At 43.3% G+C, this 18,868-nt stretch overlaps 1 protein-coding gene across 5 annotated transcripts in view; it reads right to left on the bottom strand.

Annotated features, from left to right (window-relative positions):
- The window catches only part of LOC122564062 (rab effector Noc2-like), a 169,378-nt gene that overhangs the window by 97,824 nt on the left and 52,686 nt on the right, over window positions 1–18,868 (bottom strand). For all 5 annotated transcript variants that reach the window (XM_043718552.1, XM_043718550.1, XM_043718548.1 and 2 more), the window contains one exon: window positions 3,761–3,846. In XM_043718552.1, coding sequence (XP_043574487.1) covers window positions 3,761–3,837 — 77 coding nt within the window. In that variant the 5' untranslated portion in view covers window positions 3,838–3,846. The remainder of the gene's footprint in view (window positions 1–3,760; window positions 3,847–18,868) is intronic.

Below are 18,868 nucleotides of genomic sequence, written 5' to 3'. Positions count from 1 at the left end.
TATAGTTCTGAGCTTATAGCTCAGGCTGCAAAGGTGAGTTGCCTCCTCCCATGTCATTTGGAAACTTCCATAGTTTGCTTTCCCACACCCACTCTTCCCTCTTCTGTTTTGTTCAATGTGACACCATCGAACTTCACTAGGGGCTGTCAAACTGGAAGGATCTGAGATTTTTCTCAATGTCCAGCTCCATTGCTGACCACCTCCTACCTAAGCACCAGCAGTGGACACCACTCCTGCTTGGTGCTGTTGTTTTTTCAGGGCTGCCAGCCTCCAACTGGCCAGCAGCTCAATGGTGCACGACTTCCTCTTGGAGTGGAGATTCCCCCATCGCACTAAAACTAAAGGACATTCACCCGAAAAGTTAAAGCAATGTATGTCAACTAAGCATCTATAACTATCGGTGAGGTGCCGGATAGCTTGTGGGCGGCACGGTGGCACAGTGGTTAGCCCTGCTGCCTCACAGTGCCTGAGACCCCGGGTTCAATTCCCACCTCAGGCGACTCTCTGTGTGGAGTTTGCACATTCTCCCAGAGTCTGCATGGGTTTCCTCCGGTTTCCTCCCACAATCCAAAAATGTGCAGGTTAGGTGAATTGGCCATGCTAAATTGCCCCTAGTGTTAGGTGAAGGGGTAAATGTAGGCGAAAGGGTCTGGGTGGGTTACGCTTCGGCGGGTCAGCGTGGACTTGTTGGGCTGAAGGGCCTGTTTCCACACTGCAATTAATCTAATAGCTGGAGAGTGGCTAATGTTGTGCCTTTGTTTAAAATGGAATGTAAGGAGCAGTCAGGAAACTACAGACCTTTGAGCCTGATTTCAGTGATGAGTAAGTTGTTGGAGGTGATTCTGAAATATAGGATTTATATGCATATGGAGAGGCAAGGACCGATTAAGGAATAGTCAGCATTGTTTTGTGCAAGGGAAATTACGTCTCACAAACTTGGAGTTGTTTGAGGAAGTAGCCAAAAGGATTGAGAACAGCAGAGTGGTCAATGTTGTTTACTTGGACTTAGTAAAGCCTTTGACAAGGCTCCACATAGTAGACTAATTAGTAGAGTTAGATCACATGCAATTCAGGGTGAACTTGCCAACTGGGTACAAAATTGGCTTAATGGCAAGAGACAGAGAGTGGTTTTTTGAACTGGAGGCCTGTCACTAGTGGTGTTCTACAGGGATTGGTGCTGGGTCAGCTGTTCTTTGTCCTTTATAGAATTGATTTAGATAAGAATATACAAGGCGTGGTTAGTAAGTTTGTTTTTTGACACAAAGATTGCTGGTATAATGGCCAGTGAAGAAGATTATCTATGATTACAGAGGTCTTGGTCAACTGGGTCAAATGGGCTGAGTGGCAGATGGAGTTTAATTTGGATAAATGCATTTTGGTAAAAACAAACATGTGCAAGACTTATAAAATGAAAGGGAGCGCCTTAGCCAGTGGTGTAGAACAGAAAGACCTACAGGTTCAGGTACATAATTCTTTGAAGTTTGCATCACATGTAGACAAGGATGATTAAAAAGGTGTTTAGCAGACTTGCCTTCATTGCTCAGACTTTTGAGTATAGCAGTTGGGACGTCATATTGAGGCTGTACAGGACTTTGGTGAGATCTCTTCTAGAGTACTGTGTACAATTCTGGTCACCCTGTTATATCGAGGATATTATCAAGCAGGAGAGGGTTCAGAAAAGATTTACCAGGATGTTACCTGGAATAGAAGGTTTGAGTTATAACAAAAGGCTGGGACTTTTTTCACTGGAGTGTAGGAGGTTGAGGGGTGACTTTATCGAGATTTTTAAAATCATGAGGGGTTTACATAAGATGAATGACAGGTGTCTTTCCGTGGAGTTGGAGATTTCAATACTATGGGACATGTTATTAAAGCGAGGGAAGAATGATTAAAATAAAGGACATAAGGGGGCAACTTTTAAATCACAAAGAGTGGTTCACGTGTGGAATCAACTTCCAGAGGAATGGTAAATGTGGGTACAGTTATAATGGAAAAAAAACATTTGATTAAATACATGAATAAGAAATGTTTGGAGGGATATAAGCCAACCACAGACAGGTGGGACTAGTTTAGTTTGGGATTATGGTCCGCATGGACTGGTTGGACCAAAGGGTCTGTTTCCATGCCGTATGACTCTATGACACTATAAGAGGAGGTGAGCTCAACTTTGACATTTTTGCTGGTATGCTACTCTTATTGTAAATTAAAATCCAATGTTCTTGTGCAGGGGAAATAATCTGATGTCATAGTTCATGCATCTCTTTGAAAGTTTCACAAACAGTACTGCAGGCTATTAGAATTCACAAAGCATACCACAGGCTATTACAATGCCACAGTATGTTTGGATGTATTGTTCTAAAGTAAATATTATCCTTGTGCAAGATCTTAGTGTGGGTTCATCTATACTCATACCCCTTTTATGATCCCTTCACATGGTAAGTAACATAATAGTGATGTTGATGGTGTCCAGATTTGATACCTAGGTATCACAATAGGCTATGAGAGCTGGGCTTTTTTCTCAATAGGACAGATTAAACAGGCACAAGTGTCATAAGTTTAAGTAATTTAAGTGTAGAACTGATGAGGCATCAAGTGGTTTTCCTTTTCAGAGAAGCTTATGGAAAATGTAACTAGCTCAAGCGGTGAGTGAAAACATTCAAGGGAAAGTGGCAACATAGAAGAGAAATTGGGAATTGTTCTTCCCAGTCATTCCGTTAGAAATTACCCCCTGTGTAGTTTAGCTTCTCTTTCTGCCTTGCACAAAACTTTGTAAGATTTTAAATCAACCTATTTGTACACATTATGACACACATCTGTGGCAGGTAGGACTCAAACCCAGATTTTTGCTACCTGACCTCAAACAGCCCACAAGAACAATATACATTTTTTTTAAACAGACATGTTTAATCAATTTATTGATGTGTTATGACACACCTCTGGAACCAGTGGACCTTGAAATAGGCCTTCTGGCTCAAAGGTAGGAACACTACTACTGTGCTGCATGGGCTCTCCTCCATTATTTATATGGATGACTGCGCTTTCAATAATTGAGGATGTATTAATATCACAAGCAGGTTCTGGAGTCTTAGGACTGGACACATATTAGTGCAAACTGATGGACATTTATTAACGACTGACACGGTGTACAGTGACATGACAGAGCAAGATTCATTTGATCTGACATCACTGTTGAAATCTGGTTATTGTCCTACAGCTGTTAGTGCCATGTACTACAGAGAACGTGCAAGGAAGAAAACACATAATTGGATTCATTGCTCAGATGATCACTCATGGGTTCCAGTCACATCTTTCAATGCAGCTTTTTAAATATTCAACCCATGGGATGAGCAGCAACAAGAGAGAAAAGAGAAAGGCAGTCTGTGAGCTAGAAGGAAAATGAGCAGCTGGGAAAGATGACCTTGGGACTCAGGCAACCAACAACAGGAAGTGGAGAGAGGCAGCAAGGAGGATTCATCAAACAACAAGCCCAATTTTTATAGAACACATAAGGAAGTGATACATCACTAAAACAACAATAAGCAAATGCAACGGATTTTCAAGTACAACATTTGACACTTTCAAGTAAAAGACTCTTTCACGTACATTTTCCCTGCAGACACATCCCAGACAAGAATAAGATTCAAATTTGCAGAAGAGAAAAGGAAATAGTTTCCTTTTCAAACTATTTCAACATAAACCACGCACAGAAAGTATTTTGGACATGTTTAAAATTTGGAATTTAATTTGCATAATTACTCACTTGGCTCGAAGGGCAAGTTGCCTGTCATTAGGACACACCCACTGATTGGTTCCACTTCCGAATATCGTGTCAGCCATGATCACTGCCTGCAGAGAATGTTTGAAAATTACTGGGAGGAAGATGCAATTGTCAATATTTTAATAGTGCAACCAAGTAGATTTTAAGTATTAAAAATACAATAGTTGGACATTAATCCAAATTAGCTCTACACCAATATGGGTTCAGCACAATGGGGTAAAAAGACTCAAGACAGGTTAAAGACCTCGTCCTTATGAGAATAACATCCTGACTGATTGCCCCATAGTGGGCATGGATGAGATCTGGAGGCTCCCCTTGACATAACTGTGCTGGAATCCAAAGCAAAAGCTATTCCCTTTGACTTGACTGAGGACTGCTAACAATGACAAGCTTCTTGGCTTTGTGCCTGTGCTATATGGCGAGGCAAAACAGCGTAACATAAACCTGGTATCTCTAGCTGAGGGGGCAAAGTGCAAAAAGGCAAGGCAAGTATACTGAGTATCTGGATACCCTCAGTGTGAGTGAACACCATGCGTGCAAGTGAAGAGTCCATAAATGCAGTCTGTACATGTGGCCTGAGTGTACCGCTGCAATGTTACAATATTAATAGCTGCCAATGCAGCCTGAAGTGCAGATTTGAGATGCAAAAGTGTCCTGTAAGTAGATCAGAGATGTGCTATGAATCTACTTTGAGATTGCATATGTCAGATTGCCAATGTCCATTGATATAGGGTACATATGGCTGGTATCCATGGAGTATTTTTTGAGATGTTGGTGCTCAGGTTCCAACATGGAAATCATTCAGAGCAAGCGGTGAGCTGAATTTGCTACATACCCTCTCTGGTTTCCATGTTGAGTCTTTGTGACATTTAACTTGTTTGGCCAGTCTAGTACAATGAGAGAATGAAACAGTAACATAGAAATATAGAAGTAGGCATTTAAACTCCTCGGCCCTGCTGCACCATTCAACGTGACCATGGCTGATCATCGAGCTCAAAACCCTAATCCCGCCTCCCCCAATAACCCTTGATCACTTTAGCCACAGGAGCTGCATTGACCACCTTCTTGAGGACACAAGGTTTTGGCCCCCAACCATTTTCTATGGTAGTGAATTCCACAGGCTCACCATTTCTCTGGGTAAAGAGATTTCTCCTCATCTCAGTCCTAAAAAATTTATCCCTCATCCTTAGACTATGATCCTTGTTTCCAGATTCCACCACCATTGGAACACCTTTCCTGCATCTAACCTGTCTTGTCCTGTTGAAATTTAATAGATTTCTATAAGGTTCCCTCTCATTCTTCTAAACTCCAGTGAATACAATCAGAACCAACTCAATCTCTTCTGATACATCAGTCCTGCCATTCCAGGAAGTAATTTGATAAGCCGTCACTTCATTTTCTCTATATTAAAAACATTATTCTTCAGATAAGGAGACCAAAACTGCACACAATATTCCAGGTGTGGTCTCACCAATGTCCTGTATAATCCTGTATGTGAATATTAATTAGGCAAATTGCAGAGTTAATACAGCATTTGACAAGCATCAATCCCTGTCAATCCACTGTCTAGCTGCTTGTGAAAAATATGAAGGAAGATATTAGATGATCTTGACACAGAGATGGACCTGTTGTCCAGTTCTGCCACATGCTGTGGCATAGACCTCTCACTCAGACCTCGATAAGATTCTACTCATGGTCTTTGAAAGGATTGATAGTTTTTGAACATCTGACACTGGGAGGTCAGATTTACTAATTGAGCTCAAAATATATTTACCAGAATTGCTATCCAATAATAACTAGATGGCACTATTTCACTATAAAAAACATTTGTTTCTTGCCAGTGAATTTTGTTATGACTTCTGTTTAACCTGAGGATTTTCTGTAACTCCCAAAGGGGCAGTTCATTAGAAATTCAGGCACAAGGAGATCCCTGAATTTTTTGATCTACCCCTCGCAAAACCATCAGAAGGTTCTTTCACTTCAAAAGAAAAAATACCCATTTATTTCAATCCATTTTTAAAAATTTCTTCTAATTTCACTGAAACATAAAGCTTCACTAAAGAACTTGGTTGTCATGAATCTGGTTGTTAACAAAGATTGGAGAATAAGAACTCCAATCAAAAACTCAAGACATGAACTAGTTGAAAAGAAAAAAAATGTCCAAAAGGATCAACAACTTTTATACTGTGCAGAAATTGTGCAGATCAATATGTCTCAGATTCAATCGCTTTGCAAAACCATTTGATCTCTGTGAGGGATGGAGGAAGTACAAATGGTTTTGGGGCTTTGACATAGGAGAATAAATCTGCCCTGTTGGAAATGCACTTGTGTAAACAATCAATAAGCACAGGAATTGAGTTATCTCTGAAGTCAACACAATGTCAACAAGACTGCTGACATCCATTGTCAAATGTAATACAGGAACAATAACTATTCAATCAAAAAACTGATCGTAACGGTGCCCATGGACGGGTCAGTGTCATCACAAAAAGATCATTGCCAAAAGAAAGAGAACTAGGAAGTTTAAATAAAATACATTTAAACGACAAGACACTTGAGGGCGCTCTAATAATACTTAAGTCCGAGGGCATTAATTTGTACTGTTTATCAACTAAAATCCTCAAAAACATTTACTGTCTAATTTATATGCTCCCAAACCCAACTATATATACAGAGCAAAACATGAATTTCCTGAAAATAAATGTCATAATCAATCCTTAAGTAAATAAAGAAACATTTAAAGCAGGGTGGTTGCTATAGAAACAGCGTTGTTACAGCCCCGACTACTAAGAGGCATTAATACATGACTCTGGCAAAAGGCTAAGAATTGTAATACAGGATTGGGAGTGTGCAGTTATCATTCATCATTCTGTGCACAAAATCCATCATCAGTTTGATCAGTTTGAAGTAAAATAGATAGCCGATAATCAAAAAATATCATACACAACCTCCAAGAACAATCACAATACAAGTCAGCATACATTATATCACCACTGACCTTTTCCACTTCTAAAAATATTGGTACAAGTCACCATAGAAACAAAATCACACACAGTTGCTATTAACCTTGAAATTTTCAAGCTATATGGTTCAGCAAACAAACACTGAGCGTGTACTGTCAGAAATTAAAAGGACATTCCCAGTTATAGTAATTTTACCGTCCATACAGAGGATTCTAAAATTAAAATGTTCTATGTATTCATAACGTGTTGGGAGTTGTATGAAACACTATTTGACAGATAAAAAATTTAAAAAAGAACAACAGCTTGCTCTTTACGACCTTAGGCCTGTTTCACTATTCAATTAGATAATGAATGACTAATTATTTTGCCCCACAATCTTCAACATCTCAGTGAGTTAAGGAAATGCTGCACTGCTTTAAGCATAATTGTTGTTAGGTAGCTCATTAGACTGCAGATTAGAATCCTGACTTTTTCTCTAATGTGGTTAGTAAGGTCATTCGGAGGTCAGAGACATTAAAAATGATTTAATATAGGATTGGTATTGTTCACAGCAGTACAACAAAAGACTGCAATAAGACAGCAAATGTCATAAAATCAAAAAATACTTCCACATATTAGCATGTATTGTTACATGAATCAGAAAGTAATTTATTGCATTCTGCATGAGAGTTTTCAAATATAACACAGATACTGATTCTGCTTTTACGAGTAATCTCCAGCATAAAAGACTAAGACGTACAGTTATGATTTAAAGTAACATTTATCATAATACACTTGTTACCAGATAAAACAATTACAATGTTAACAGATGTTGCAAAAAATACATCCTAGAACCATAACAATCATGCCCTACTTTGCTTCCTTTATTAATGAGGAAACATAGAGTCATAGTCATAACACACAGAAACAGACTCTTCACTCCAAGCAGTCCATGCCGACCGTAATTCCAAGTTAAACTAGTCCCACCTGCTGGCGTTTGGCCATACCTCTCCAAACATTTCTTACTCATGTACTTTTCTAAAACGTCTTTGAAACATTGTAACTCGACCCACTTCCACCACTTCCTCTAGATTCATTCCACACACGAACCATTCTCTGTAAAAAGAAACTACCCTTCGTATCTTTACATTTTTCTCCTCTCACCTCAAAGCATGCCCCCTCGTCATGAAATCCCCCACCCTATTGAAAAGACGCCTGCCATTCACCTTATCTATACCCCTCATGACTATATAAACCTCTATAAGGTCACCTGTCACCCTCCTACACTCCAGTGAAAGAAGCTCTAGCCTATCCAGCCATCATGTTCTACATCATGTACCAACAATCCTGATGCAAATAACTAAGAGTAAGTAAACCATAATAACAATATAAGTGGAAAGTCAAAGTTTCAGCTCAAATATTGATGAAAATGGAATCTTGTGTTCACCTCTGGAGCACATCTCATGGCAGTTAGGTGGGGGAAATGTCAGAAAAGTTAAATAATTACATTGTGTATGCAAGGTTTGTAGCTCAGGTTGAGATTTAGGGTGTAGGTTTGTTCGCTGAGCTGTAGGTTTGATATCCAGACGTTTCATTACCTGGCTAGGTAACATCATCAGTGGTGATCTCCAAGTGAAGCAAAGCTGTTGTCTCCTGCTTTCTATTTATATGTTTGTCCTGGATGGGGTTCCTGGGGTTTGTGGCGATGTCATTTCCTGTTCATTTTCTGAGGGGTTAATAGATGGTATCTAGATCTGTGTGTTTGTTTATACCATTGTGATTGGAGTGCCAGGCCTCTAGGAATTCTCTGGCATGTCTTTGCTTAGCCTGTCCCAGAATAGATGTGTTGTCCCAGTCGAAATGGTGTTTTTTTTCTTCCGTGTGTAGGGCTACGAGGGAGAGAGGGTCGTGTCTTTTTGTGGCTTGCAGGTGTTAGTGTATCCTGGTGGCTAACTTTCTTCCTGTTTGTCCTATGTAGTGTTTGTGGCAGTTCTTGCATGGAATTTTGTAAACGACGTTGGTTTTGTCCATGGGTTGTACTGGGTCTTTTAAGTTTGTTAGTTTTTGTTTGAGAGTGTTGGTGCTACTAGGATTCTGAGGGGTCTTAGTAGTCTGGCTATCATTTCTGAAACTTCTTTGATGTATGGTAAGGTGGTTAGGGTTTCTGGCTGTGTTTGGTCTGCTTGTCGTGGTTTGTTCTTGAGGAATCTGCAGACTGGATTTTTTGAGTATCCGTTCATCTTGAATACGTTGTATAGGTGGTTCTCCTCTGTTTTCCATGCCCAGATTCCCCAGAATTAGGACATTTACGTTTACATTATCTCGGAGGACGATCTCATCCTCCCATTGTACCTGGGGTAACATGTGACTGTGAGGGAATGACTGGGGGGGGGTCTTGAGTAGCATGTGACTATGGGGGTGTGGCCAGAGTATCTGTGAGCATGACCAACTAACCTGTATAAAGGGGACATGTTTTCTTTATTCAGAGCCTCACTTTGACAGCTTTAATAAACTGTTTGCAGAAGTTGGCATATGCAAATTGCATCTCGTGTGCGAAACCTCAGGAAAAGAACCTAACACCCGGCACTGTGAGGCAGCAGTGCTGACCACGGAGCCCAGGACCTGGTAATCTCCATTCCAGAGTCTTAAAAGGAAGTGTCAATTAAGATGGTTGACGCACTGACAATTATATACTAAAATTCTATTTAAAGATTCTTGTGGTTTGGAAGGTGGCAAATGTCACCCCACTAGTGAAAAAGGGAGTGAGAGAGAAAGCAGAGAACTACAGATCTGGTAGCCTTCCATCAGTAGTAGGGGAAATGCGAGAAGAAGAATATAGGCACAGGAGTAGGCCATTCAGTCCCTTGTGCCTGTTCTGCCACTCAATGAGATCATGGCTGATCTATGGTCTAAGTCCATGTACCAGCCTTTGACCCATACCTCCTAACACCTTTGCTTAATAAAACTGACCCAGTATCTATTTGTGGAAAGGTGTTCACAACATCAACAATCCTTTGTGTGTAAAAGTGCCTGCTGACATCTCTCCTGCATGTTCTGGCCCTAACTCTCAGACTATGCCTCTACTTGTAGAATCACAACCAATGGAAATAGTTTATCTTTATCTACATCTTTCAACACCTTGAAGATTTTGATCAGATCACCCCTTAACTGTCTAAATGCTAGAAAAAAAGGCTTAATTTGTATAATCTCTCCTCATAACTTAACCCCTGTAGTCCAGGTACTGTTTTGTAAACATACATTGTACTCCCTCCAAGGCCAATATATCCTGCCCAAGATGTGGTGCCCGGATCTGCTTACAGTACTCCAAGTGAACTTTAACCAGAGTTTTCTGTAACTGTAGCACAACTTTGGCTTTCTTGTACTCCAGCCCTCTAGATATGAAGACTACCATCCCACTGGCTTTATGATTATTTTCTGCATCTGTCAACGGCATTTTAAAGATCTGCGCACCTGAATTCCAAGTCTTTTTGGCATCCACTGTATTTAACTTCATACCATTCAGTAAGTACTCTCATCTAGTGTATTAGAGGTAGCAAGAAAGAAAAAAAGCTGGCATGAACTTGTGCAGGGTTTCAAACATTATCACTGTGAACTGAAATGAAGGAAACAATATCATCATCTCAATTTAGAGCGAACGTGAAGCACAACCCGAATAACTGGGAAGGGAAACAAAAGAAGATTGTCAATGTGGACTGGGAATGTTGTGAATCTGCCTTGGCAAAGGATGAGGAGTTGGATGGAACACTTCCAGGATCTTGCTCAGTACCTGAGATACATCAATCGCTACTCTTCCGCACCCAGTGCATTTGAGTAAAGAATAAGGGGCCTAGAATATTAGCCCAGTGAATTTGTGTGCAGCTGTACACTGGCCAGTATTCAAGACAACTTGATGATTGAAACACAGAAATCAATATATCTCTTGTCCTTCTGAGGTTCCATAAACCATTGACTTTGAATTAAACATCCTTGCTCTTCAATCTAAACAACTAGATTACAGTCTCCATTCTGCAATACATGTTCCTTTTAAAGGTAGATCTGACTCAAGGTAGTTTTAAAAAGAATACATTTTCTGGAACTAGTTATACAAAATAAAATAAATAAATAAATAGTGAAATTTCCCACAGTGGAGCTCTGCCAACACTATTGCTGCATCTTGAAAGTAGACTGCATTGTGTAAAATACTTCTTTTTATTTCCTAAAACCATTTATGAAGAAAGAAGAGGGTGGGAATACAAAGCCAAGAAGCATACATGAACTAAGGAGGGCAAATACAATGCATTTGCAAGGACCTTTGCTCAAAGTTATTGCTGTAAAGTACCCTGACTAAACTTGACCGGTTTGCAGTAACTCTTTTTAACTCAGGCATTTTACACAGTAAGATCACAAAAAGGGACAAGAGTCAGGGGAAGATCCAACACAAACTTCACTAAACACCTCATTAAGGAAAAAATAATATTTATCAGACAGCATTATTGCACTTTAATTAAACTGTATCAATCTCTTCACAGGACTCTTGAATACAGAGTCTCAAATCTGCACCAGCTATCTCTGACATGTGCTTCTGAGGATTTTAACACATCCTATCCACCAGACCCTACTACTTTGAACTGTTTGTCTGAAAGAACTGGTAATACCCCATTCAGTAAACTAGGACAGGCTGTTCCTCAGTCTTTGAGGATTGCCTGATGTTTCAGAACCTGCAGTTGTCAATTTGGGTTTCCCCTCTCATCTAGGGCTGGTTCTGAGCTTCAGGTTGTCTCACCGAGGCAGTGTCCTGGGTCCGGTCAGTCTGATGATGTTCACCATGAGGTACAAGGAGCTGAAGATGCTGTACTGCTTGACTATTCGTTGAAGGTGCTCTCTGGAGACGCTGTTAAAGAAGGTGGAAAAGCAGAGCAAGCCGAGGCTCCAGGCTTCCCCTTCTGAAAGATTCTGTGGCCTGTGTTCAATACTAACATTGATGGGAGCAGGAAGGTCCAATGAGGTGACTACTTTCCATATTTGAAGGTTACAGAACATCGTTTTGAACCTTCAACTATCAAGTGCTGTCCTGGGTGCTACCAAGTCTGTATAACATTCTTCCAACAAAACAGGTTCACGGAGGGTGTAAATAATGGTTTGTTTTAAAACAACTTGGCTATTAGCACCTGGCCAGGCAGTTCCAGGTCTGTCTGGCTTTGACAGAAGTTGATTGTCCAAGACCTGGCTGCACAAATACTGTCTGTTCCAGCTCTGTAATTTGCAAATTGCAGGATCCAGCTAGGTTTAAACTTGACTTAGAGAAAGTGAGGATTGCAGATGCTGGCAATCAGAGTCGAACAGTGTGGTGCTGGAAAAGCACAGCAGGTCAGGCAGCATCCGAGGAGCAGGAAAATCAACGTTTCGAGCATAAGCCCTTCATCAGGAATGAGGCTAATGGCCCAAGGGGGCTGAGAGATAAATGGGAGGGGGGAGCAGGGGCTGGGAACAAGGCAGCTGGGAATGCGATAGGTGGATGAAAGTGGGGGTGAAGGTGATAAGGTGCAGCGGATACATGGGAAGGAAGATGGCTAGGTAGGACAGTTCAAGAGGGCGATGCTGCCTTGGAAGGTTGGATCCAGGATAAGGTGGGAGGGGAAATGAGAAAACAGGTGAAATCCACATTGATCTCATGTGGTTAGAGTCCCAAGGCGGAAGGTAAGGCATTCTTCCTCCAGGCGTTGGGTGGTTAGGGTTTGGCGGTGGAGGAAGCCCAGGACCTGGCAGAGTGGGAGGGAGAGTTAAAGTGTTCGACCATAGGTTGTGGGTTGTTTAGTGCATGTGTTCCAGAGATGATCTCTGAAACATTCCGCAAGTTAGCATTCTATCTCCCCAATGTAGAGAAGACCACATCAGGAGCAACGGACACAGTAGATGACATGTGTGGAAGTACAGGTAAATCTCTGTCGGATGTGGAAGGCCCCAAAAGGATCCTTCTACATCAACAGAGAATTACCTGTACTTCCACACATAACATCTACTGTGTACGTTGCTCCCAATGTGGACTCCTTTACGCTGGGGAGGCAGAACGCCAACTTGTGGAATGGTTCAAAGAAACCAACCTCGACACCATTGAAGCCAGACACCAACTCACAGACACCTCCTTCTACTACCCCCTCGACCACAACCTCACCTCCGATCACCAAATCATCATCTCCCAGACCATCCACAACCTCATCACCTCTGGGGATCTCTCAATCACAGCCTCCAATCTCATAGTCCGGGAATCCCACACCACCCAATTCTACCTCCTACCCAAAATGCACAAACCTTACTGCCCCGGTCGACCCATCATCTCGGCCTGCTCCTGCCCCACTGAACTTATCTCCGCATACCTTGACATTATCCTGTTTCCCTTGCTCCAGGAATTCCCCACCTATGTATAGGACACTACTGACACCCTCCACCTCCTCCAGAAATTTCATTTCCCTGGTCCCCAACACCTCATCTTCACCATGGAGATCAACTCCCTGTGCACATCTATCTGCCACGACAAAGGCCTCCAAGCCCTCTGTTTCTTCCTCTCATGCCGACGCAATCAGTACCCTTCCACTAACACTCTCATTAGATTGGCTAAATTGGTCCTCACTCTGAACAATCTCTCCTTCGAATCCTCCCACTTCCTCCAGATCCAAGGAATAGCCAGGGGCACCCGCATGGGCCCCAGCTACGCCTGGCTCTTCGTCCGGTGTGTGGACCATCTTCTGCAGCTACACCGGCACTACTCCCCATCTTTTCCTCTGCTACATTGTTGACTGTATCAGTGCCACCTCATGCTCTCACAAGGAGGCTGAATACTTCATCAACTTCACTAATACATTTCACCCCAACCTCAAGTTCACCTGGACCATCTCGGACACCTCCCTCCCTTTCCTGGACCTCTCCATCTCCAGTGCCAGCGATCAACTCAACAGTGACATCTACTTCAAACTCATCGACTTCCACAGCTACTTGGACTACACCTCCTCCCACCCTGCCTCCAATATAAACATTATCCCTTTTTCCCAATTCCTCCACCTCTGCAACATATGCTCAGAGGAGGACCAATTCCACCATAGAACATCCCAGATGGCCTACCTCTTCAAAGACCACAATTTCCACCCCCCCCCCCCCAGTGTATCTCCTCCACTTCCCACACTTTCGCCCTCAAACCCCACCCCTCCAACCGCAACAAGGACAGAACCCCCCGGTCCTCCCCTTCCACCCACCAGCCTCTGGATACATCTCATCTTCCTCTGCCACCTACAAACCACCAGGGATATATTTCCTTCCCTAACCCTATCTGCGTTCTGGAGAGATCATTCCATCTGCGACTCCCTTGTTAGGCCTATGCCCCCCATCAACAAATTCTCCACTTCCTGGCATCTTCTCCTGCCACTGCCAGAAGTGCAAAACCTGTGCCCACACCTCCCCTCCCTTACCTCCATCCAAGGCCCCAAAAGGATCCTTCCACATCCAAAAGAGATTTACCTGTACTTCCCACATACGTCATCTACTGTGTCAGTTGCTCCCGATGTGGTCTCCTATACATTGGGGAGACAGGCCAATATATCTGGGACACATGCACTAAACAACCCCAACACCCAATGGACGAACACTTTAACTCCCCCTCCCACACCGCCAAACCCTAACCAACCAATGCCTTGAGGAAGAATGCCTCATCTTCTGCCTTGGGACTCTCCAACCAGACAGGATCAATATGGATTTCACTAGTTTCCTCATTGCCCCTCCCTCCACCTTATCCCAAATCCAATCTTCCAACTCGGCACCACCCTCTTGAACTGTCCTACCTGTCCATCTTCCTTTTCACCTATCTGCTCCACCCGCCTCTCTGACCTATCACCTTCACCCGCACCTTCATCTACCTATCACATTCCCAGCTACCTTCAGCCCAAGCCCACCCCTTCCCATTTATCTCTCAGCCCCCTTGGGCCACAAGACTCATTCCTGATGACCTGTTATACTCAATGAGTGTTACAGAAGGGGACTGTTCAGCTCATCTTGTCCATGCTAACCCAATGACACCCAGATGCCCCTATCTAATGCCATCTTCCTACACTGTAGTTTACTGCACTTAACGTGAGCAGTGTCCCACACCACAGGTTGTGACACAAACCGACAGATGGATGATTTTATTGTCACATGCATTTTACAGTGAGAAAAACAGTAAATACAGTTAAAACCTTTTCCACTGTCACCACAATATAGCACCATTTTGCATAGCTTTAAGAATAAGAAGAAAACAGAAAGATATAGTTTAAGGAGTGTCCCTCAATCCTGATGACTAAATACAGTCATTTGTTTTAGATTAAGATCAACTTTAGAAAGAATGCAAAATCACAAAAATGCAAGCATCGAGATGGGTATATGAATAGGAAGGACTTAGAGGGATAAGGGCCAAATGCTGGCAAATGGGACTAGATAAATTTAGTATATCTGGTCGGCATGGATGTGTTAAACCGAAGGGTCTGTTTCCGTGTTGTCTATGACCCAATGAGTACAGTTGGTGTTTGGCCTAGAAAGTCAACACTTTTAAAATAGATTTACCAAATGCTCCCTTTGGACTCTATCCCCACCTATCATTTACTCCTTACCCCCTCTCCCCACCCTGTCTTCTACATATAAACTGACATTTTAATAGCTATCATCAGTTCTGAGGAAGGGTCACTGGATCCGAAATGTTAAATCTGATTATTCTTCACTGATGCTGCCAGATCTGCTAAGCTTTTCCATCAACCTCTGCTTGTGTTCCTGATTTACAGAATCTGAAGTTCTTTCCATTTTTATTTAGTATTCAACTCACAACCACATCTTTTCTAGCATGCCTGCCTTGATGAAGTTCTGCTTCTCTCTCTCTGACAGGATTGTCATTCCAATCTTTTTTTCTTGTCCGCCAACATAAATTGCACTGACACTTCTGGTGTTTGGCCAGGTCTTTGCTAAAACCCATTTCCACAGCCACATAACATACTACAGTGGCTGCCTCTGGCTCAGACTCACCCCACGTCTATTCCAACTGAAGTTTCATCCCTCCTGCTTTCAATCCTCCCAGGGTCACAGATATCTCCGTGATGTTCAACATTCCACAGACAACTGCTCTCACCACACCCTGAGATCCACACTCAGGGCCACATTGGGTCACAAGCGCACACTCGACCTCTCTCTCTCCAATAGCATCCCATCACACTAGCTCAGGGCTGCATCACTCCGCAGTTCCACTTCGTCCTCTGGTTCATTTCGCCTAACCAGAAACATGTTATTTTCCTTTCAGGCAACAAGGCTTACAAGATGCAACAATGCAGGGATACCCATGGCCCTCTGGAACCTTCCTCCCTCCCCTTCTCTCTCCCAATCCCGTCTCCTGTCAGGTATTCACCATCCCTCCTAAACATCCACTCTCCAATGCTTAACATTCTGCACTCAGCAAAGGTCACAGCTTTATCCCTCTGCATCTCCACCTTAACAAATTTTGGGCACAACATGACGCCAAACTCTTACTCTGCTGTCTTCACCTCAATGCCCATTTCTTTGGGTAAGAGTCCTCTCCCAGTCCAAAAAACCCCTTCACCCAGTTTCTCCTCATCTCTGTCCTAAATGGCCTACCCCTTATTTTTAAGCTGTGTCCTCTGGTTCGGCACTCATCTATCAGCGAAAACATGTTTCCTGCCTCCAGACTGTCCAATCCTTTAATAATCTTATATGTCTCAATCAGATCCCCTCTCAGCCTTCTAAACTCAAGGGTGTACAAGCCCAGTTGCTTGGATAGCACATCACCCATCTGGACCCCTTCCTCTAGCCTTTTACCTGCACTCAATCTGACGTGACATTGGTCACCTCAATTCTCTGCCCCCGCTACACCCAATCCAAAGTACCGCCCTCCAAAATGACTGCACTCTGTGCGCTTAGATCTAACCTTGACTTTGTTATTAAGCCTGCCGATAAGGGTGATGCTGTTGTAGACTGGCATACTGACCTCTACATTGCAGAGGCTGAGCACCAGCTCTCAGTTACCTCCTCCTATCTCCCCTGGACCACAATCCCACCAAGGCACATTAGACCATTGTATCAACTAAAATCACTGACCTCATTTCATCAGGTGATCTCCCCTTTCTATCGCCTTCTGAAAATCCACAAACACAATTACCCAGACAGACCATTTGTTTCTATTTGCTCCTGCCCCGCAGAACTCATCTATTTGTACCTTGTCTCAGTCTTTTCTCCCCTGGACCAGTCCCTGCCCCATGATTCCTCTGACGCTTTACGCCAGTTTCAGAATTTCCAGTTGGCAGGCTCCAGCCGCTTCCTCTTTATCATGGAGGTGCAATCTCTTTACACATCCATTCCCCACCAGGATGGTCTCAGGGCTCTCTACTTCATCCTGGAGCAAAGGCCTGAACCGGCCCCATCCACCACCACCCTCCTTCACTTGGCTGAGCTCGTCCTCACCCTCAACAACTTCTCCTTGAACTCCTCTCATTTTCTTCAGGTCAGAGGGGTGCCATGAGCACTCTCACAGGTTCCAGTTATGCCTGTTTCTTCGTGGGGTACATGGAATATTTCTTGTTCCAGTCCTATTCCAGCCCCAACTCACAACTCTTTTCCTGATATATCGATGATATCATCAGTGCCCCTTCCTTCCCTCGCCCAGAATTGGAAAAGTTCATTGATTTCACTTCCAATTTCCACTTTGCCCTCACTTTTACCTGGTCTCTCTCGGACCCCTCCCTTCCTAGACAACGCTGTTTCCATTTCTGGGGATAGACTGGCCACTGATATCCACCACAAACCCAGTGACTCACACAGCTGCCTGGACTATCCATCCTCACATCCTGCTTTCTGTAAAGATTCCCATTCCATTCTCACAGTTCCTCCGTCTCTGTCGCGTTTGTTCCAGTGAAGCCATCATCGACAAGGGACCCTACAAAATGTCCACCTTCTACCTCAACCGAGGATTTCCCAACACTGTTGTCGAAAGGGCCCTCAACTGGGTCTGACCCATCTCCCGCATTTCCGCCCTCACCCCCTCTCTTCTCTCCTGCAACAATGATAGAGTCTCCCTTGAGCTTACCTATCATCCCACCAGCATCCACACCCAGAAGATCATCAGTCGCTATTTCAGCCACCTCCAGTGAGATGCCACTACCAGACACACATTCCTCTCTCCTCCCTTGTCCGCCTTCCATAGAGACTGTTCCCTCCGGGATATCTTGGTCCATTCTTCCTTCACTCCCAACATACACTCACGTCCACGTCACCTTCCCCTGCAACCACTGAAGGTGTAACACCTGCCCATTTACCTCCTCCCTCCTCAGTATCCAAGGGCCCAAACATACCTTCCAGATGAAGTAGCTCTTTACCTGCACTTCCCACAATCTAGTTTACCGCATTCACTGCTCAAAATGTGGTCTCCACTACATTGGGGAAATGAAGCGTAGACTGGGCGACCACTTTGCAGAACATCTATGTTCTGCCCGCACAAAAGACCCTGAGCTTCCAGTCGCCTGCCATTTTACCACCCCACTCTGTTCGTTGGCCAATATCTCTATCTCAGGCTTGCTGCAGTGTTCCAGCGAAGCTCAGCACAAGCTGGAAGAACAACACCTCATTTTTTGTTTGGGGATGCTTGCAGCCATCCAGACTCAATATCGAGTTCAATAATTTTACAGCCTGAACTCTCCCACATCCTCACCCCCTACTCCACACACCAGGCCTTGTTATCACAACCTGGCATTACACAATATCTATTGTTAGCCACTAACAGTCTCCATTAACATTGATTCACCCACATAGCCAGATGGGTGATGTGCTATACAAGCGACTGAGCTTATATACCCTTGAGTTTAGAAGGCTGAGAGGGGATCTGATTGAGACGTATAAGATTATTAAAGGATTGGACACTCTGGAGGCAGGAAACATGTTTCTGCTGATAGGTGAGTCCCAAACCAGAGGACACAGATAAGGAGAAACTTCTTCACTCAGAGAGTGTTTGGAATGCTCTGCCCCAGAAGGCAGTGGAGGCCCAGTCTCTGGATTCGTTTAAGAAAGAGTTGGATAGAGCTCTCAAGGATAGTGGAATCAAGGGTTATGGAGATAAGGCAGGAACAGGATA

Source organism: Chiloscyllium plagiosum, chromosome 28 (assembly GCF_004010195.1).
Source record: "Chiloscyllium plagiosum isolate BGI_BamShark_2017 chromosome 28, ASM401019v2, whole genome shotgun sequence".
Taxonomy (NCBI): domain Eukaryota; kingdom Metazoa; phylum Chordata; class Chondrichthyes; order Orectolobiformes; family Hemiscylliidae; genus Chiloscyllium; species Chiloscyllium plagiosum.
This window is presented reverse-complemented; position numbering and strand designations above follow the sequence as displayed.